At 37.5% G+C, this 22,574-nt stretch overlaps 1 protein-coding gene across 12 annotated transcripts in view; it reads right to left on the minus strand.

Annotated features, from left to right (window-relative positions):
- Positions 1–22,574, minus strand: part of Cdk12 (cyclin dependent kinase 12) — an 87,842-nt gene that overhangs the window by 25,879 nt on the left and 39,389 nt on the right. For 8 of the 12 annotated variants that reach the window (XR_007979903.1, XR_007979908.1, XR_007979907.1 and 5 more), the window contains exons 10-13: positions 19,128–19,244; positions 18,129–18,260; positions 16,561–16,772; positions 14,595–15,047 (exon numbers count right to left, since the gene is read on the minus strand). Coding sequence is in view for 4 of the 12 variants with exons in the window: in XM_052197078.1 (XP_052053038.1) it covers positions 9,829–10,535; positions 14,595–15,047; positions 16,561–16,772; positions 18,129–18,260; positions 19,128–19,244 (1,621 nt within the window). In the remaining 8 variants the exon portion in view is untranslated. Of the gene's footprint in view, positions 1–6,655; positions 10,536–14,594; positions 15,048–16,560; positions 16,773–18,128; positions 18,261–19,127; positions 19,245–22,574 lie in introns of those variants that run through there. The other 4 variants (XM_052197078.1, XM_052197077.1, XM_052197080.1 and 1 more) reach the window with 3 other exon arrangements.

Below are 22,574 nucleotides of genomic sequence, written 5' to 3' on the forward strand. Positions count from 1 at the left end.
CACCCCACTCACACCCATGCTGGCAGCAGCCTAACTAACTACTGTGAACTCTGGTCCTTTCTTTGGGTTCCCCTGCTCTCACACTAGTGACAATCTTTATTGCCTTAAGTCTGGGCAAGAACAGCATCCTAAAGAATTGTTTCCTTGGCCCAAAAAAGTTATAAAAGGCTTAAATATCATTTTTAGCCCACTTCCATTGCTCCCTATTACTATTTAACAAACCAAATTTCAAATCAGAATTCAGGCCTCCAAGATTGGTTTTCCAACTTCATTTCTTAATACACCTTTCCTGTTCCATTCTAGCCAGTCAGCTGACAACTCCACGTTTGGAACATACATATGCCCTCTTCTCTATGTTTCCTATTTTAGGCATGATGCTAGTGAGAAGCTCTTCATTTATGGGGCACAGAACCCACGTCTTCTCTCTCCCAAAAGTCACAGGGGGCGGAGGGGAGGTAGGGGAAAAAAGACTGGAGCTACTTGGGTTCCTGAAAATTACATGGGAATGTGTGCTGTGTTCTGCCATCTTTACTTTCAGAGTCATAATGATTAACTCAGACTTTTCTGGTTATTTCATTGCTTTGCTTTGGCTTTTTGTTGGTGTTATACTCATTTCATAACCTGCACATCCATGTACAGACTTATATAGATTAAGCCAGCACATGCCCATAACCCCCAAACTCTCCAAACAAAATTGAGACCATCCTGGATTAGTTTTGAGGCCAATTTGAGTGGCATAGTGAGACTGTCTCAAACAAAGAAAGCACAGCAGACTAAATGAAAAATATCCATTTCCCATACCTCAACCTAGTGTAAGACTCACCTCTCTCACTAGGCCCTGAAGCTTCCTAAACATGAGACCCTCTCAGGGTTCTTGCTTGTTCTGAGTATAGGATATGACTTAAGGATATTGTGGCTCCTCAATGAATGGGTTCTCATGGCATAACTCTCTGGATACATTATCCTATTCTGTCAAATTTTAGGTTGTCACCTGCTCCAAAGGACATCAAGTCTTCCCAAAATTATAAATTCAGGCAAGGCAGTGGTGGCACACATCTTTAATCCTAGCATTTGGGAGGCAGAGACAGGTAGATCTCCAAGTTTCAGGCCAGCCTGGTCTATACAGTTCCAAGACAGCCAGGGCTATACAGAAACCATGCCTCGAAAAAACAAACCAATTTTCTAAAAATTACATAATCAGTTTCATGATTTCAAAGATTTAAAAACAAAAATTAAAATTAAAATAAGGGCTGAAAAGATGGCTCAGTAGTTAAGAGCACTGGATGCTCTTCCAGAGGACCCGGGTTTGAATCACAGTAGCCACACAGCACCTTCTGGACACACAGCAGGCAATGAGCACCACGCTACACACGTGGTGCAGACACACATGTAGGCAAAATACTCATACATACATTTAAGAAAAGTATCTCCTAGACCTGGGTCCAATTCCCAGCACCCACATGGCAGCTTAAACTAACTGTAACTCCAGTTTCAGGTGATCCAATGCCCTCATACAAATATACATGTAGATAAACACCAATGCACATAAAAAAATACCTCCTTGATTCATAGTGTTTAAACACTTTAAGGACACCTTAAGAATGAAAATTCATTTTATTACATAAAACAAAACAAAACAAAACAAAACAAAAACACTTCAGGGTGTGGTGTTGTCCTCACTAACCCCAGCATCTGGGAAGGAGAGGCAGGCACATTTCCTGGGTCAGCTAGAGCTACAAAGTAAGATCCTGCCTCAAAACAAAAACAAAAAACAACAACAAAAACTGAAAAAAAAATACACCCCAAAACAAAAACAAACAGGATAACTCCTATCCCAGACTAGCCGTGAAACTCAGTATGGAGCTGAGGCTGGCCTTAAACTCCTGACCTTCTGCCTCTGCTTTCCAAGTCTGGGATTATAAACAAGTTTAACCACCATGCTTAGGCCCCATTTCCTATTCTTGCTAAAGTTAATCCTGCATTCCCAGACAATAATATGAATTTCTAGAATGAGAATTAATTCTGCTGTCTCTGACCATCACTTTGGAGTAGTGAAGTTATGTGCTCCTTTAACTCCCCAGTGATTATTTTCTTAGCCCAATCTCAAAATAAAATGCTTATTCAGTCACTTCCTCCTTGTAGTTAGAAAGTAAGAAGTAATCTACCATTACCCTTATATTTTATAGCTTATAATCTTCAATGGGATTTGTCTTTAATTCCTCCTAACCTTTGGCTTCAAGGTGCCAAAAGCAGCTGTGTGTATATGTGCGCTGGTGCACACCTTTAATCCCAGCACTTGGGTGGCAGAGTTCAAGGTCAACTTGGTCAACATTATGGGTTCCAGGCCAGATAGGACTATAACATGAGTCCCTCCCTGCACATATATACTAAATGCAAAGCACCTAGCACAATGCCTAATGTGTAGTAGGTATCTTAATATGAATTCCCCTTTTCTTCCTTCTTTCTCCCAACAGCATAGGTTTCTCTGCCTTTCTGGGTCTATGTTTTCATTTGTCAAAGTTGGCACTGAAGTAATCAAACTTGTAGCTCATTCATTCCGAGACTCTTAATTCATATATTCTTTTCTTCTATGCACTGCTCATTTAAACCGAGGGGAAAATGAACAATTTGAAGGGATGATTTAAAATATATAAAATCATTTGGAATTTTAAAACTTGTATTAGGTGTGGTGGCATATGCCTTCAATCCCAGCACTTGAGAGGCAAAGGCAAGCAAAGCTCTATGAGTTCCAGACCAGCCTGGTCTACAGCTGGGACTACATAGTGAGACACTGTCCCAAAATTAAAAAGAACAGAAGAACCAAAACCAGCCAACTAACCAACAACAAAAATATACAAATAATTTTTAACTTTTCCAACATTACTTATTACTTGAACTATATAGACAGCATTGCTATGCAAATGTCACATATAAGTTAGCTGCTTGATACTATTATTTAGAAGAAGGCATGGGATGTGTGTCTTTAATCCCTGAACTTCCAGAGGGCAGATGTATCTCTGAGAGTTTGAGGCCAGACTGGTAAGTTTCAGGGCAGCCAGTTACATGGTGTGAGACCTTGTCTCAAATAATACAAATAATGCATTTACTCTGATTTTCTTTAGACTCCCTGAAGGAATTATTTTTAATATAATCAATAGCTTAATAGTCTTTTAATAGTTTGGGGTTCTAGGCCCATCCTCTAACCCTAAATGTACTAGTATAACTAAGGGAAACTCTTTATTAACATAACTACCCTCATAGGACCACCCTGAAATAAATTGTGAAGCTCTAAAGCAAACACCCACTAAATTTTACTAACCCAATCATAATTTTCTCCTTTTCCCTTCTTGCCCTATTTCTGCTACCATATCCTTATACTGTTTATTTATTTACTGTTGTTTTGTTAAATAAGGCCTTTGAGTCCTAATAGAAGTTGCAAGCACCAGTTAGTCTGAAGTAAAAACTGAAGTTCCAGAATTAAATGTAAGGGCACCAGGTTCCTACATATATGCTACGTCTTTGAATTTAACTTGTTTATCCATCACTGAACAAATTCAAAATTGTTTTAGCCCAGTGTAGACTGCTACCTCATGCAATCTCTAATTATACACCCTCGAAGTTCTGAAGACACCCCTTTAAGTAGAGAAAAGGTCCTCCAAGACTCATACTTTATTCTTCATTTAAACACAAACTGCTACACTCTTTCCTTTAAAAACACTACTGCAATAAGCCTCTCTCAGGGATAGTTTAGTTTGGATACTTTGTATACCTTTAAAATAACTTGAATTTACAGCTACTTTTAAGATCCAGATACCAAAAAAAATTAATTTATGGAGGTGTAGAGAGAGAGCGCAGAGTTAAAAAGCATGTTACCTCTTCCAGAAGACTTTTAAGTTCAGTTCCCACTACGCATATCATGTGGCCCATAACTGCTTATATTTCAGCTCTGGGGAGGGGGGGGGGATCAGTTACCCAATTTGGCATTCCCGGGCAAGTACTTGCATACAATACGGTGTGTATGCACACAGAAAAATAGTATCTTTTAAAAGTACTATCTTTTGTCAGACAGTGGTGGCGCATTAACTTTAATACCAGCACTTGGACGGCAGAGGCAGGCAGATCTCGGAGTTTGAGGCCAGCCTGGTGTACAGAGTGAGTTCCAGGACAGTCAGGGCTACACAGAGAAACCCTGTCTTGAAAAACAAAAACAAAAACAAACAAAAAAAAAGAAAATCTTTTAAAAACCCATTTATTTTCAAGTCCTGAGGACTACCTAAGTGAACTTTATGCCTAGATCCCTACTTCAGAGAAGTATGCTGAAGCTGAGGACTGAAGAATAGGAAAGCTTCACCAACAATCATTCATCTAAAGATTATGAAAGACTAATTCCACATCAGTCTTTCTCAGGATTGTTTGATTAATTTTTGAAATTAAGAGATATGAAAGCAACCTAGTGGTCAAAATACTTTGACACCCAAGTGATAACCACCAGAGCATCAAAACAGCCTGTGCCTATTTTCTACTCCACATTATAGCATTTTCTTCAACCTTTATTCCCTATATACACTATCTGCAAATGAACTTAGAAATGTCACCAGCAGGCCTGGAGAGATGGCTCAGCAGTTAAGAGCATCAACTACTCTTTCGAAGGTTCTGAGTTCAAAACCCAGCAATCACATAGTGGCTCACAACCATCTGTAACAAGATCTGATGCCCTCTTCTGGAGTGTATGAAGACAGCTACATATTTTTTTTTAAATATGTACTTACATATTAAAAAAAAAGTCACCAGCAGTAGCAACACCCTTAGGATGAGGGAGATGAGGAGGTAAAGGTTCAAAGAGTAGAAGTAGGAATACTGAAACTTAACATAGAAATTCCCATCATATCTTGGCAATAACAAAGTATGCTCTTTACCTTCTACTCCAAAAGTTAATATCCAGATATTTTTTCTCTAAATTGCCTGTACAAATTTTGAAACTATGAAGCATAGCAATACTAAATACCCAGCAAAGTCATCAGTAATTATGGTAGACTAGTAGGATCCTGAGTGGGACAGAAAGGAGAAAAAAGAGAGAAGAAGAAAATGAAAAGAAGAGGGTAAATAGGAGTGACACTCAAGTGAGGAAAGGATAGATAGTATCAATGATTCCCACAGGTGTCTTCCAACCTAGGCTGCAGGAATCTTCTACTTGAGTAGTCCCAAGGCTATAAAAACTCTTTTGAAGGTGTTCCTGCACACTTAGCCAGACAATAAAAACCAAATAGTGTCCAGGAGTGCTCATTTTACCTTTCAGGCCAACTATAAGACTCAGCAGGCCTACCTCTCCCTTGAAATAGAACAGTTCTTCACTAAGGAGCTCCTCATTCTGATTCTACCTAGCCCTTCAGAATTTCTAAACTATGAAAAGAGAAGTCAGTGATAACCTTAAAAATTTCAGCTGGAGGTGGGGACCGTTTTTTTATAACAGAAAGCCCAGTTTACCAAGAACATTGGTAACTCGCTATAGAAATTAGCCTTTTAAAATTAAGGTGTGTATCTAGGAAAATACCAAACGAATACCAAACAAAGTTGGTTACTGAAAAGGCTTACTGTAAGGAATTGGCTTTGTATATGAAGGGAAAAAAAAATTAGGCTAGGTAAGTCCTCAGTCTTTAGACTCAGGAATAAGACAGCTATTGTGGGAATAGTACTCTCTGGTAGCTTGAAATTCATACCTAGTCACAAAAATGCAATGCATAAAAGTCCTAAGACAAATTCACTGTGTCTGGAGAAACCAGTACCAAGGTTCATGGAACTGGAACAATCTTGGGCTCTCTATTATACTTTAGGATAAAAAAGGACATGATTTTGCTCACAGGCAGGGGACACCAAAAATGGAGGTCAGCAACCAACAGCAACAGCAGCTTTCTTATCCTTCATTTTCCATGTCCTGGGTAACCCTTAGACTTATAACTTGCTCATCCCATATACAAACTTCAGACATTTTCATCTTTTTCCTGATATACTTTATTTGCCTTCTTCCTAGCTAGACTGATGTACTCACTGCCAAAGACTCCTTAGTGTTTTAAGCCATAAAAGGAACTAAAAACAATTCTACCCTCTGGTAGAATTGGAAAAGATTGTAAGAATACCACACACTTCTGCTTCACTTCTTGGCTTGGTACTGTGTTATGAAATCTCAAGGGGATCTGAATACATCAATCCCCATGCTGACCCTCTTCTGTAACATTGTAGAAACCAGACTGGGTGGAATGGTCGGAGCCTGGTTTTAGAATATTATTTGGGTCTAAATAGCTTCTTACCAACTTCTTTTGATGACTGTTGAGCTCAAACCCACTTACCTCTCCTGCCAGGAGGAGTCAGTCAGGGTACATGAAGCTCAACTCTTGATGGTTTCACACTACCATGTGATTGCTACTTTTTTCTTTTTAAAATCATAGTCTCATGGATTTCTCTAACTCAATTTTTAATTCTCTACTTCCTACTCTAACATTTTCAAGTACCTCTCCAAACCCTGAGAAATTTTCTTTTGTTTATGGTAATTTATGAGTCTATAGCATTTCTGAAAGAGAACCCATAAAAATATCCTTCATACATGATTAGATATGCTCAAGAGGTACAGAAATTAGAAGTAAATGCAATGCAGCAAAAGTGGTATATTAACAGGAAATATTTAATTTTCCAATCTCCACTTTCCATCTTTATAAACTGAAAGGAAAAATTTAATATATTACAAAATATCTGTACATAGACAAGGTACACCCAATGGGGGTCAAAAACAAGAGAGAGAAAGGAATACAGTGTCAGAAACCTATAAATCAGGAAGAATGAGGTGGCAACTGACACTTTCCCAATGCACCATTCTCTCTCAAAACCTGCTGGTAACCACTTTAGCACTGTACGTTTATATGCATATTACACACACACACACACACACACACACACACACACACACACACACACACACTGGATGATGCTTATAGTGAAAGCTAACAAAAAAATGCTACATACAAATTTGTGCTGACCTCCCTGGTTTTAAATACATAGATCTGATGTTATTTGAGAATCCTCATCCCTATAGACAGATGAAGAAAACTAAAGAAACTAGGTTAAGCAAATCTGCTTTTAAAACCACATAACAAAAAAACAAAAACAAAACAAATCATAGTCAAGCCAGTTTTGCTTCTTCTCATAAACAGAATCAGATTTTAAATCTGTTCAAAATAATGTATTACAATAGATAAAACTCAAACCACTTTTGAATGGAATTAATCAGATTTCTACTTTTCAGGTTGAAAATTAAGCCAAAATTTTACTTCCATTATGTTTACAGGTAATATAGTGGAAAAAAAATTACCAAAAACCTTTCCTTCCTCCACAGAGGTTTCAGGATATATAAGTGAGTTTTTTCTCTGCTTTCAGAAGTAATCAAAATTATTATAAAAATATTTTTTAAAGTCTAGACTCCCAAAATGGGGTGGGGCATAATGGGATTATACATACATACACATGCATTCACATACACTCACTCCCCTTCCCTAGCAGGGACTGGGGAATGGAAGCTTACATAAATTATTTAGACTATTTGGCATAATTAAAAATATAGTGTGACAGAGGGGAAGGGAAAACATTATTGATGACTGTTGATAAACAAAATACAATGAAAATATATAGAGAAATTTATTCCTATTTGATGGGAAAGCAATTCTTTTTCACTGAACAGATACTTAACATATCCCAGCTCAGTTTCTTTAATCAAAAATAGGAGACTGGGGCCCAATACCTTACATTAAAATATTTTAAAATAAGGCCCACATCTGAGGACTACTAGTCAGGAGACAGAAGGTACAGATAAACCTTAATGCAGTCTATGGATAGCATGTCAGAGTGCCTAGGATATTTAACCAGACATCCTGGCATAAAAAACTATCAAAGCCAAAGGGCTAGAAGGTTCACTTACTACTGGTGTTTGGTCTATGACAAAGCCAGACCAAAACCAGAAAATAAATATACATATTGGCATCTATATCAGTAACATGGGAAAAAATAACTTTTTATGTAGCTGTAGAGGGTTCTTTCACCTCTAAATTTTTAAAAAATTAATATACTTTTCTAAATATATTTTTAACATAAGAACTTGGTATTGAAACATGAAATTTTACTTGAGTTTCTGAAAACTATTCTCTGAGATGGTGAAGTATGTTTGCCTTTGTAAAAGGGAGTTTAACCTACATTTCACAAATGCCTAAATCTGTGCAGATTATATGACATAAATCTGTTTTTAAAATACTCCAGATGCTGATACCCAGAAATGGAAGCCATGAGAAGCCTCTCAAGTTATCCCACTCTGAAATCCTTCCTCTTGTCCATTTCCTGTTCTGTAAAGGCAAAGTTCTTGTCAGGAAGTCATACCTCACACCCTTTACCACAATCATAAATGATCCCTGTAAGAAATGGTCGGATTTACATGCTGAGACGTATACTTATCAATACTGTTCTTTCTCATGGACCCTGTTTAAATTTTTTTCTTTAAAGGTATAGGGAATTGATAAATCTTCAGATATATACCTTAAATTAGGTTATGTGTCCATGTATTTGTAGGGTTTTCCTCTAACAATATATCACAAGGCTCTGTTTTAAAGTTTTCTTTTTTGAACTTTTTTGAATATATTCATGTAAACATGCTTACTGATCTTATGACCCCTCTAGGTATAGTGGCATTACCTCTAACCTCAGCTCAGCAGCAATGTCCTATGCTGTCCATTTACAAATCAACTTCCCCATCAGAACGTGGCTCAAAAAAACAAAAACAAAAATTTTAGAATTGAAGAGTTACAGAGAACAATGTAGGAGTTTGAATTTCCTTTCTTTTATTAAATAAAAAGAAAAAAGGGGAAAAAAAGAAAGAAAGAAAAGGGAAAAGTATTATTCCAGGTTCTTGGGCATCTCTACTATATATTTTTTTCCAAACAAATGCCTTAAAAAGATACAAAGAGAGAATAATAGGGGTGAACACACAAGGGAGGAAGGAGGAAAAAGAAAAGAGGGGGAAAATGAGAGAGGGGAAGGAGGAACAAGCAAAAATCAAAGATTGTGTAAAGTCTATCTACTTGCCCAAGAATGCCACTGTCTACAGGCCTGCTGTATGTGCAGGAAGAGGGATATAACTTTTGTCAAAATTGAGCAACTTAAGGATGATTTATTTGGAAAAAAGGTATGTACAAGATACTCAACAGGGGTAAAGGGAGTGCCCACTGAAGCAAAAATATGAGATGGTAGAGAGGAAGGAAACATTTAAGCCAGCCAGTCCACTGTTACCCTTCTAGCAAATGCCTAAGAGGAGCTCAGACCTTGTGAATACTCTTCTCTTTAAAGGGCAGTGGGGGAGTTCAGGGTGGGAAAAAAAAAAAAACTATATACACACACATACGTACATACACACACAAGAAAACAAAAAACTTTTAAAAATCAAAGCCTCTCCAGAGCCATCTCAAAACAAAATAGTTCTTTCCTGCTCAAGTGCAGGCAATGAGCTAATGCAATAATTACTTTTCAATTGAATGTGTCTTTCTCTCCATATTTTCTACTATAGCTCCTACAGAGCAGAAGTAAATATTCTGGCTATTGCCCATTTTGGAAGAGCTGGTGCCAACATCGTTGACTCGCCTGCTAGCAGCAAGTGAGCAAGGAAAACAACAGACAGCATTGTAGTAGCCAAATGCAGATGATTACCTTGCTCTGGCAAGTGATTTCATTAAAGGTTCATAGAACTAGATGGAAAGATGGATAGGGAAGGAATCTTTCAGGGCATCTGATGTCTCTGTGTTAATAAGGAACTCCTCTCCCTCTCCCCCCTCGTGGTGGGACTCTTGCAGCTCCCCGGTAGGGTTTTCCATAAGACTGAGCTGGGCCCCCCCACTGGAGCGTTGTTCCTGAGCTGTTGGCCCCAGTGGTTCCAGGTCCCAGCTCCCCATAGTTTTGCAATTTGGTCTCTGCATGCACCACAGAGTTGCTATTTCCCTCAGACTTCAGGAATGGTTGCCCAACCACTGAATGTAAAGCTAAGGGAACCCTGGTAAAACGGAGGTCCTGGTCCCCTGGGAACTGCACTGACCCTGTGCCCTGGTAACTGTTGGACTCCCCAAGGTGGCTCACAGAGCCTGAGAAGGTCCTGTTCTTCACCAGGGTCTGAACCAAAGATTCTGTCAAGGCTGGACCAGAACCGCGTTCATCAGTGTCAGTGGCACTGAACCCTGTTTCAGGCCCATCAGTATTTCCGTAAGTCCTGTTTGGATGGGATCGGGTGGAGTACTCCATTGGTCTCAAGGCCTGGTGCTCATGTGGCAGGTGGCCAGGAGGCTCTGCTTCAGGCTGGGATAAAAGTTGCAGCAAGGCGGCTGTCACGGCGGGATTCAACTCCTGGGGGGCGCTGGAAAGATCGCCTTCAACCAGAGGGGGTGGAGGTGGCGGCGGTGGAGGTCCAGGGGGTTCAGGGGGCCTCTTCTCTGGTGGAAGAATGTGAGGAGGACATGCTGTGGAAGGGTTACTTCTTTTAAATACCATCTTAAAAATCACATGTGATTATAAACACAAACACATATTGTCCAACATAAATAAATACCAATACAAGTAACCAGATATAGTAAAAGGAAAAAAACTGGGACCAGGAAACTGAAATTTATGAATAAAATAATCAAGTGATTAGAAAACAGTTGCATTCTGGATCTGACGGCTGGTATAAAAAGATGTTATGTTTCAAATGACTGTCCTAAATATTTTTGTTTTGAGATTTTCTTCTTTAAAGAACTGTTCTAATATGCAGATTGTTGGCAACCTCTCCATCCCTTCTGCTGTTAGATCAAAACATTATTGAAAACAAAGCAGGAAGAAGGAAGATGAAAAGGAACAATATACACTCTGTGGTCACATTTCTAGGACATAATCGTTCTGTACAACGTGCAAACCTGGCTAACACATTTACACTGTTTGATGATAGAAAATTAACCTGAAATACAACAGGAGAGATGCAATCAAGGAAAAAAAAAGTCTCAACATGTATAAAAGGACATTTTGCGTCTCCAAATTAGTCATTTCTCTTTATAACCAATATCCTCAAGAAACGTATATTAACCAACCACGGCTTCATGAATAATTGTAGTACTTGCAAAGACCAAAGTAACCCTATTGTAATTTTCAATTTTGTTTTCTTACCTTCTGCATGTTTTTTATGCTATGAAAAAGAAAAATCATCCTAGTAGCATCAAACAGAAGTGTACTTACTGTTGATAAAAATGTGTTATCCTCACTGAACTAATACTAAATTCAATTATTACTAAGATCTCTTTCTTGAACCATGTCCCCAGACTTTGACTTTTTCATTGATGACTATATTTGCCTGAAAATGAATTCTTACCAGGGCAAGATAAAAAGAGAGAAAAAAATGACATGAGTTTGAGGCCACACAAAACTAGTTGAGACAAAAACTAGTAAGATTGTCTTCAGGATTGTCATTCAAGCTGCTTTTAAAAAAAAAAAGGTTTGTTGTTTTGGTCTTATCTGAAAATTGACCAATTTTTCTTTTCCTTATGGGAACATTTTAGAACATTTTCTTCTATTTTATTAGTGATGTAATGTCATTACTTAGACAAGCCAAAAACAGTTTTTAGTTACAATTTGATATTCCTATAGCATAATTATCTTGCATATACTTTATAACGACAATAGTAATTAAATTTGCACTCCCCAAGTATGCAGATAACAGCACATTCAAAACAATATACAAGCTGGGCAGTGATGGCACATGCCTGTAGTCCCAGCACTCTGGAAGCAGAGGCAAGCAGATATATCTCTGAGTATGAGGCCAGCCTGCTCTCTACAGAGTGAGTTCCAGGACAGCCAGAACTATATAGAGAAATCCTGTTTCAAAAATAATGAACAAAAAAAACCCCAAGGAAAAAAAAATTTTTTAACATTGTGCAGTGAAAAATGAGGCCAGGTGTTATATGAAATAACAAATAAAGGCAAACAGTTTAAGAGTTCCTGGGATTGGGGGCACAAGCCAGGGAGGCAAGGGGAGGCAAGGTATCAACTTTCAGTTTTGAAACAGAATAGTCCACTTTATAACATGTAACTCCAAGTTATTTGTTGACTTGGCTGGTCAGCTGACTACCAGAGAAAAATAAATTTAAGGCAGAAAAAAGCAGCTACTGAAAATTTACAATTTGGAGAATAAATAACCTGAAGTGTAAGATAATTGATCTACAACCATGTATTATATTTTAAAGTCTTTTACTGTCAATACCACTTATCTCTCTTTATAAGGATATCCAAGTACCAATAACATTAGAAGAAAAAAACAATCACCAAGTTTTTAATACTGGAAGAAAACAAACAAAAACCAAGTGTCAGTTTAAGTTTACATTCTTCCAGTCACACCACTTATCATTAAGTATTAAAGTTAATAAAGTTATTTAAGAAATTAAAACTAAAACTATAAATTATAAACCATACTGTTCTCAGATTTAAAGTGTTGATGCTGTCACTCGATAATAGTTTTGTACTAATGAAGGAGAAAAATAAATGTAAAAGTAGCTTACATTTTTCTTTTTTATTTATTAGATTTCAACCACTACTCTTTCTTAACAAGTACAAAAAGAAAAACTAAATTGCCCAACTAAGATCACCTTTCTGATTTATACAGTCTGCCCTCTGGTGGAAGTGTTAATGAACAGTGCAATGGCCAAGTAAGAGGCAGGAGGCAGGATCTTCAAAAGTTTTGAAGTAAATTTGTGCTAAAATACTACAGACACACTAAATAATCAAGGAATGACTATAACATCACTTATGAATTTTGGTGTGTTTTGTGTTTGTGTGTGCTTTTGAGACAGAGCCTTGCTGGATGGAACTTCCTATGTAGTACTAGACCAGGTTGGCCTCCTAAGCACTGAAATCAAAAATGTGTACCACACCCAACATTTCTATTCATCTTTAGCTGTGGCATTTTTATATTCTCCCCTAAAAAGCGTATCTAATTTCTAGCTATATGCTCTGACTTATTCTCAGTTCAACTTCATTATATAGTTGATAGATTGTTGAATTATTTGGTGAACATTTTTCAATCAGGATATTTAATTTGACAAAGATCTTACTAGTACTTTGACTGTGAGTTGAAAATTGTTATTTTTTGAGGGATGACAGAGTAGGATCAGAATCTGAGACAGATGAAAAACCTGCTTTAATTCTACATAGCCTTTTCTTTACTTAAATTTACATCTTTCTTTATTTTATTTTTATAGTGTTTTGTCTGGAAGTATGTCCATTTGTGATGTGTGTACCTGGTCCCTGTGGAGGTCAGAAGAGGGTATCATAACGTCTGGAACAGGAGTCACAGGCAGCTGTGAGCCACTCTAAAGGTGCTAGGAATTGAACCATGTCCTCAGCAAGAAGAGCCAGAGTTCTTAACTTCTGAGTCATCTCTCCAGCCTTTTCTATTACTGTGCCTATTAAAACCACTCAAATCATCACAGAATAAAAATGTGAATCAAGACATATGAGTGTACAAGTTCTAGCCTTGTCTGCTAATAATCAGCAGATCACAGACAGATTTACTTAAATTTCTTAGGATGCAGTATACCTAGTCACAAAGCAAAAGGTTAATTTTATTGTCTTTCAGTTTGAATAATTTTCACATATGAAAAAACAGGGTATATATTTGACCTTTATACTAGTGAAAATAAAGAATATATTTTCTGTACCGACCCAAATGAAATGAAAACTCAGAATCCTAAAGTTCAGTTAGTATACCTCTTCAGTCTGTGTCTCTTCTTACTCCCCAAGTCATGGGATCTTCAAGCCAATGAGTATTTCCAAAAAATCGAAAACATTTTCAGATAATAAGATTTTTCAAATAGATTGTTACTCAATTGATCAGAGAACTTACAATGCTTCTCCTCTAATACTGCATGGTGTGGGCATGTGAAATAAGACATAACACTTCTTTCCCCTTAGACTTTGTTTTGTCTTTTCATAATGCTTACTTCCTGATTCCATTGTCCGTTTCATAAACATAGACTTAAAATAACTACTTTTAGCTACTATTACTGTTTGGAAAAAAAATATAAGGTGTCTGTCTGCTCAAAACAATTCCCTGATTATTTTCAGGAACTGAAATGATATTTTATTTGGGCTTTCTTGACTGTATCTTCCACATAAGATTCTGGTATCCAGGATCCACTCCACTAGATATAAAGAATAATTTGTTGTTTATTTTAAAGTCAGGTGCTCTAGCTTGCTATCCATACTGGTTCAAGATATCTCACTATCTATAGCTTTGGTTTCCTTGATTAGAATACAGGGGCTTTACTTACCAGTACCTTATTAGTTGGAAAAATTATCAATATATGAAAGGTGCTTTGAGACTTAAGTGAATAGGCTGGTCAAGAAATACATCATTTGGTGCTATATCCTCCTGGAGACTAGATTACAGAAAACTGAAACTGAGACCAACGATGTGAAAAAAAGAAAACATTAAGAGATTTTTAAGAGGATCAACAGCACCTGAGCTCAATGAGATTCATGACCGGTCTGTTTACCTGCTGCCTCCTCCTGTGGCATTGTAGGAGTTCTTCGGGGCCCCTGTGGCCCACTATTCTTGTCATTGGTGTTTTCCTCCAGGTTACCTGCTGACTCTTGGGTTTTCATCAGCTGACTCAAGAGAACTGCCAACATATTCTGCATGTCAGCTGGTGTGTTTGGAGCTTCAGGAGTTGTCTGTTCAGCAGGAGGCAGGACCACAGATACAGAAGGTACCTCCTTCAATGATTCCTCTGGGGCTATGGATTCTGAGTCCTGCTGCTGGGAACTGGCTTCAGTCAGTGCACTAATAGACTGATTCAAGGCTTCAAGCTGCTGTTGCATCTCTGGATTGGAGTGGATATTAAGCAGCTGTGCCATTTGAGGGATGCTCAGGTCAGTTTGGCTTTGAAGCAGGTTTAATAACACTGCCAATTCACTTTGATTCAACTGCTGTGTGATGTCACCAATGCCTGTGGAACAAGAGTGGAGCCAATATAAGATGACAAAGAAGGGCAAGGCCCTTTGTCTACTTCAACTGACAAAAGCAATTTATAATATCCAAAGGCACAATTTAATTTTGAATCCCATATAATTTAATAGCTCAGATTATTATAATCACAGATAATTCTTTATTCTTGTTTTAAAATGTAAAGACCTGGACTGATGAGCCACTGCATGAGGCCAAAGGCACTTACTTGCCACTGAGCGTGACAACTGTGTGAAGAGACAGGGCACATGTGCGGGAGAGGACCAACTCCTACAAGTTGTCCTCTGACCTCGATATACATTATGTACTACCTCCAATAAAAAATAAAAATTAAAACAAATAAAACACAATGACTAACTAAAGCATCTCTGCAGTATATATAAAAGTGACTACATTTTGTCTGTACACTTTTAGTCAGTAACTTTCAATTATTATTATATGTAAAAACTGTTAGGATGGATTTAAGAATTGGGGACCCAATGTGCCAAGAAATTTGGCACTTATTTAAGGGTTATTTATCTTGTATATCTCAGGCTAGCCTCATAGTTGATGTATAGTGAAAGATAACTGAATTTTTGATCCCCCACCCCACCCCCACCCCACGTCCCCAGTACTGTGCTGCAGTCTGTCACCACACTGATCTGAGGAAATTTATTTTTCAAGTTTTCTGAAGATTCTAAAGTGTTCCAAATATAGAAAATAACACTGCAATCTCAGCTACTTTGGAGAATCCTAAGTTCATGGCCATTGATTTGGTCAATAGAGAAGGGAAAATGAAATAGATCTGCAGTTAAAAAAAAAAGTGATACTTTGTTATAATGGTTATTTTGACACAATTTTACTATATAGGTCAAGAAATAGTCTACAGAACCAACTACATTTAGCAATTGTGATTTAGTTTGACTGGATTCTAAAGCCTTATCAAATCTAATATAACAACTTTAAATTATTGCTCAAAAGCTGTGAGTCAGGGTTGGAGAGGTGGCTCAGTGTTCAATGGGTTGCATATCCAGAGAACTTGGGTTTGATTCCCAGCACCCACATCTCAGCTCAAAACGGTCTGTAACTCCAGTCCCAGAAAATTTGACATCCACTTTTTGCATCTGGAGGCATTAAGCACAAAACGTGCACAGATGTACATACTGACTGACAAACACACACACACACACACACACACACACACACACACACACACACACACACACACGGATTCATGAGTAAACTAACCTTAAATTTTACCAATTTAATTGGTTTCTTCCACACATAATCTAAGTAAGATAGAATATTCTATATTTCAAGGAAAGAAAATACCTTACTACAAACTTTCTGAACTATATGCAGAAAGTAAAATTTATTTCTTCTTAGAAATGAGGATATCAATCAAGTTTCTAATGTTCCAGGGGACAAAAACACATTGATATGAACATATATGCATTTACCCTCAAAATCTACTTAAGTGCACTTAACAGAAACAGAGGCTCCATCCTAATACTGACCTACTGCATCCCCTGGACCAGGTTCTGCCTTGACAGGAGCAGGCTGAGGTGGTGCTGGGCTACTGTTCTTCACAGGCTCAGCTGCTGTGCCTGAGGTAGTTTCTTTTCGAGAAGCTTTGGATGGAGGTGGCTCTTCTATCACAATACCACTCTGTCGTTGCCGTCGACGTTTCTTACTCCATAATTCATGGCAATCCTGCCAGTGAGGTAAGCTGGAGAAACACAAAACAAAGGAAGAGTAAGTAGTGAGTAAACGGAAGAATAATGCATTAAAATAAAAAAGCAAGAAACACAGGTAATAGACTTTAATAATCATAAATATTAGAATGCAGTGTAAAAAGAATCATGGCAAGTTTCATGGATAGTTTGTAGAAAATAAAAGCCCAAAAGATTTATGCAGTAAGAAATAAAAATCTTACTGATACTAGAACCAACTCCTATCTGGTCAAAAAGAATAAAGAGAATTTTACTAGTCAAGTTTTAACTGAGGATAAATAAGAGTAGAGATGAACAGCTTAGTAATAGTTATGAAAGCCTACAAAAGGGGCTGGGGAGATGGCTCAGTAAGTAATAGAACTTGCCACCAAGAATGACAATCTGAGTTCAACTGTGAAATCTTGATGTTCAAAAACCAGAACCAACTCCCACATCATACCCTGATCTTCACATGTACCTTGGTAAGAGAATGAACATGTGTGCAAACAAGAACAAACTGTGTTTTAAATCTTGGAACTGCATAAACATCACCAGTGTACTAAATTATTCATTGAATGTCCGTGATTAGGTATCATTAAACTTTTTCAGAGTTAAACTGGGCATGTTCTGAATCCTAGCAACTAGGACGAAGAAAAAGGTGGGATCCCTGTTAGTTACAGGCCAGCCTGGTCTACTTAGGGAGTTCCAGGGCTACATTGTTTCTTAAAACAAACAAACAAACAAAACTATTTAACAGTTCCTAAATTTTAGTAAAAAGTTTATATATCAAAAGTTTAATACAATAAATGAATCTGGATAGATCTTTAGAGCAATGATATTTATATGTAATTATCCATGTCCTCTCTTTTGGTTTTTGGAAAACATGTTATTCCAGGAACTAGGAACTCTGGATTCAGCTGCAACAGCCTCCCAAATATTGGGATTTTAGTGTTTACCATCACACCTTCCCAGTCCTTTTATGGTAAGAAAATGCATCTGAAGGAAAAGGATCTAAAGTTCAAGGCCACAAGTGTCATACCCTTACTGACACCGATGCAAACTGCTTAAAATTACGACTGTTCTTTCAGTGTGAGAGGTATATAGTGACAACATAATCATTACACCAGAAGTAATAGTTAAAAGCAAAAACCACAGAGAATCTTTTCAAAGACATTGTTTAACACATTATACATTAGAGATAAACACAAGAAACACAAGAAAGTAATGAATCTAATAGGGTTAAATTGACTCCTTAACCTTATTCACACTAACACTCCATTTGCAGTTATTTTGATAAACCTATATATTTTTTAGTTTCTTATCTTCTGAGTAAACCAAAAACACTGGAATCATTTTACAGCCACAATACTTACTCTGGAGGTGCCATTTTGCTGAGTTCCACATCTTTAAGAAAGTCACTCTGTAGGGTCTGTTCAGCTGTGCAGCGCTTGCTAGGGTCCAGTGTCAGCATGTGGTCCAACAGATCAAGTGCCGCTGAAGGAATGCTATGGAAAGGAACAGTGGAATCAAAAATTCACAACCCCATAGTTCTCAACCATAAAACTTGTAAAAAAAGTTATTTGAATTTCCATCTCAATGTAAAACGAAGCAAAGAAAATTGGAAATTGGCTAATTTGAGCAACAGATCTAAGGTATGATATAATAAATGGTACAATGCAGGTGAAAACTAATGAAACCAACAATTTCGTACTCTTTCCTTAGGAAGCTCAAAGGCCTTCAGAAGAGAAAATCAGAAATAGGGTTAGATAAAATAAACTCTTCAGTAGTAGGGCTGGAGAGGTAGCTTAGAGGTTAAGAGCACCGGCACTCTTGCCAAAACCCCAAATCAAATTTCCAGTACCCCACATGCCAGCTGATATTCTTCCAAAGTCCAGTTCCAGAAAATCCAACACTCTTCTGGCCTCTGAAGGTACCAGAGATTACACATACATGCATGCAAGCAAAAACACTCGTATGTGTAAAATACAATAAAATGGGCTAATTGAGGCTCATCAGGTAAAAGCACCTGCTACCAAACACTATGAGCAGGTATTGTATCCTTGTCTTCCACACCCATATCCATATACAAATACATAAATGAATCAATGAATGGGCCTGAGCTTAGTGGATCATTACTTTAATACTAGCATTCAGGATACCGAAGCAGACAGATCTGAGTTTGAGGCTAGCCTAGTCTATGTACTGAGTTCCAGGTCAACTAGAAGTACATAGTGAGACTGTCTCAGAAAAACAAAACAACAAAAAATGTAATTAAAATATTTCCTGCATTAAATTGAGATTAACAGTAAAACTCAAGCACCAACAGAAGCTAGGTACAGAAAAGAGGTAGAAGAGGATTTTGTTAAACTCACAAAGAGAATTCTTCTCTTAGGCGTCTCCTGTATTGCTTCTTCGGTTTCATGGTGTTAAAGTAGGGCAGCTTGATGACATCGGGCCACACTGCTGGACAAGGACTACCACAGAGACGACTGAAAAGAAAGCAAGAAAAAGTGCAATGATGAGAACAATCAGGATATCATGACTTCTAGAGGTTCTCCAAGGAGAAATTATCTTCTGAAATCTGGTGACTCTGGTGATGTCTAACAATATTATTCCAATAGGTATTAAATGGAAAAAAAAAAAAAGCAAAGCACGCCCTTAACTGCTCTAAGGAGAAACAATGTAAAAGAATTGATTGGAAGAAAACATACTGTAAATACTGAAAGCTAGCAAAAATTTTAAATACACAGAGAGCAATCCAAAATGATTCACATATTTTGTAAAACATGTTTTTATCTATTATTGTTCTCATCATCAATTTTATTCTATTCACCTAGAATTACTTTCTTTTCTTTCTTGCTTTTTTGTGCCTGGTCTTTCTATTATGAACCCCTGGCTGTCCTGGACTCATTGTGTAGAACAGGATAGCCTTGAACTCAGAGATGAACCTGCCTGAGGCAGAGATTAAAGATATGTACCACTATACCTGGCAAAACTAATTACCAATAGTGAAAACTGATAAGCTGATGGCCAGTATGGCCTATAAAGAGAGACTATGTCCCAAAACAAATGAACAAGAACAGATCAAAATAGAAAAAGGGAAAGGAACAGAGAAAAAGAAAAAGAAAAGGAAAAGAGAAGAAAGCAAAGTATAGCAAGACAGGTCCCTAGTCTAGTTTCAAGCCTTCCCAAAATTGCCCATTATAAGTTACATTTTAAAACTGAGGCTCAGTGGGAAAAGATTCCTCCTGACAAGCTTGATGACCTGAGTTCAATCCTCAGGATCCACAGGGTAGAATGAAGAAGAAAACATGTACTCCACAAAACGTAACAGTTAAAAATTCTATTCCTATCCTGGCATATGCTACACCACACGAATAGAGTATAATTCTCAAAGAGTCAGCTCTCCTTTTTTACCATGTGAGTCCTTAAGATGGAACCTATGTTGTTAGATTTAATGGTAAGCACCTGAGAAGCCATCTCACTGGCTCACGGCAGTTTGGCTCTAAAAACTCTGACACACCAAAACACCATCAGCAGTATGTGAGCAGGTGAGGCTCCTTAGATCTGTTTTTCAAGGAGGCTGGTCAAAAAAATATTTTTTCAATTACTTTTTCTAAGTGTGTGAGTATATGTGCACATGTAATAGTCAATAGAGAATTTTGGGAACCTCTCCTTCTATATATAAAAACATTAAGTTAAAATTTAGACAATCTAAAGCTGGAGAGGTGGCTTAGAAATTGACAGCACTTTAATTAAATAGGACCCAGGTTCAGCTTCCAGCACCCACACCGCAGATGACAGCCTCTATAAATCAAGTTCTAGGGGATCCAACGCTCTCCTCTGGCTTCCAAGGGTACCAAGTATACATATGGTACAATTACATACATGCAAATACTCAAATACATAAAATTAAAAAAGGTATGAGTGATTATGAGCTACAATGAGGGTAACTAGAAACAGAACCCAGATACTCTGCAATAATAGCTAGAGGTCTCAACTGCTAAGCCATCTCTCCAACCCCCTAAAATATAATTTCTTATGTCCACAAGATGTGGCAGGAAAGAGTTTAAGCTGGACCAAGCAAAGATCAACTTATATCATTTGGTGGGGTTAAAAAAAAAAAGTTACAGAAACTGGAGAATTTCATTACCTATTTATTATCTAGTTTTAAAACTATAGGTCAGGTTAGTGAGATGGCTCAGAAATTAATAGCACAGGCTGCTATTGCAGAGATACTGAGTTCAACTCCCAGCAACTACCTAGCAAGGCATGACCATCTATAATGAGATCTTATGCCCTCTTCTGACATGCAGGTGTACATACAGACAGAGCACTCATATACATTAAAAAAAAGAGGGCTTAAGTCATAACTAACAGCTACATAATAGGGTCATGACAATTTTAGCAACGGTAATACATACAACAACCAAAAAGTTAACTAAAAATCAAAAGTGTAGTAAGTCTGAGATATTTTTGGCAGTATTCCCAAGTGTTATATATTGTGTAACTTCACTGAAGTCTTGATTCAGAACATGTAACATCCTTGCCCTGTGAATGGTATGATCCCACAAAATGCTGATGAACAGTGTCTGAAATAGAGGTTATCATGTTGACATGTATATATAACTTTTAGCTCTTTCAGAAACAACACTTGCTTAATTATAAAAAACAAAGGCTAACTGGGTAGTAGTCTCCCATGCCTTTAATCCCAACACTTGGGAGGCACAGGCAGGCTGTCTCTGAGTTGGACGCCACTGTGCTCAGGGATATACAAAGAAACCCAGTTTTGAAAAAATGAAGGAGGTGCTGGAGAGATGGCTCAGCTGTTAGGCGCACTGACTGTTCTTCCGAAGGTCCTGAGTTCCAATCCCAGGAACCACATGGTGGCTCACAGCCATCTGTAATAAGATCTGACAGCCTCTTCTGGTATGACTGAAGACAGCTATGTATATTTATTTATTGTATAAAACAATAATAATAATAAATAAAATAAATAAATAAATAAAATAATAATAAAAAACAATAATAATGAATAAAATAAATTAAAAAAAAAAGGCTGGAGAGATGGCTCAGCAGTTAAGAGCACTTAAGTTCAGACGCCTTAAGTTCAATTCCCAAGTAAACACATGGTGACTCACAACCATTTTTAATGAAATCTGATACCTTCTAGTGTGTCTGAAGACAGCTACAGTAAACTCATATAAATAAATAAATGAATAAATCTTTAAAAAAAAAGAAAAAAGGAAAGGAAAGAAAAAAAGAGAAGACAGATAAAGGCTTTAGCAGAACCTGGTGGCACACATCTTTAATCGCAGCACTCACTCAGAAGAATCTCTGTGAGATAGACCAGTCTGGTCTACATAGCAAGCTCTAGGATAGCTTAGACGGAGACCCTGTCCAAGCAAGCAAGCAAGCAAGGTTTTAAATAATTTTATACCGTTATTTGTCAGGATGTAAGTATCAAATTAGTCTGTTTTTTAGACTGTATTATGGTAGAAATTTTGATTTTAGAAACTAGTTGAGTTAGGCACTTAAACTTCTTTAAAAAAAGTAAATGAGCTGGGCGGTGGTAGTGCACCCCTTTAATCCTAGCACTTGGGAGGCAGAGACAGGAAGAGGCCAACCTGGTCTATAGAGTGAGTTCCAGGACAGCCACAGATACACAGAGAAACCCTGTCTCGAAGAGGAGAGAAAAAAAAAAAAACACCCAAAAAAATAAATTAATTTCCAACTATTTTATTTGCATTGTTATTGCTGAGATAAGGTCACTATGTAGTCCTGACCTGACTAGAACTCACTATGTAAAGCAGGTATAT

This window comes from Apodemus sylvaticus, chromosome 10, assembly GCF_947179515.1.
Source record: "Apodemus sylvaticus chromosome 10, mApoSyl1.1, whole genome shotgun sequence".
In the NCBI taxonomy this organism is placed as follows: Eukaryota; Metazoa; Chordata; class Mammalia; order Rodentia; family Muridae; genus Apodemus; species Apodemus sylvaticus.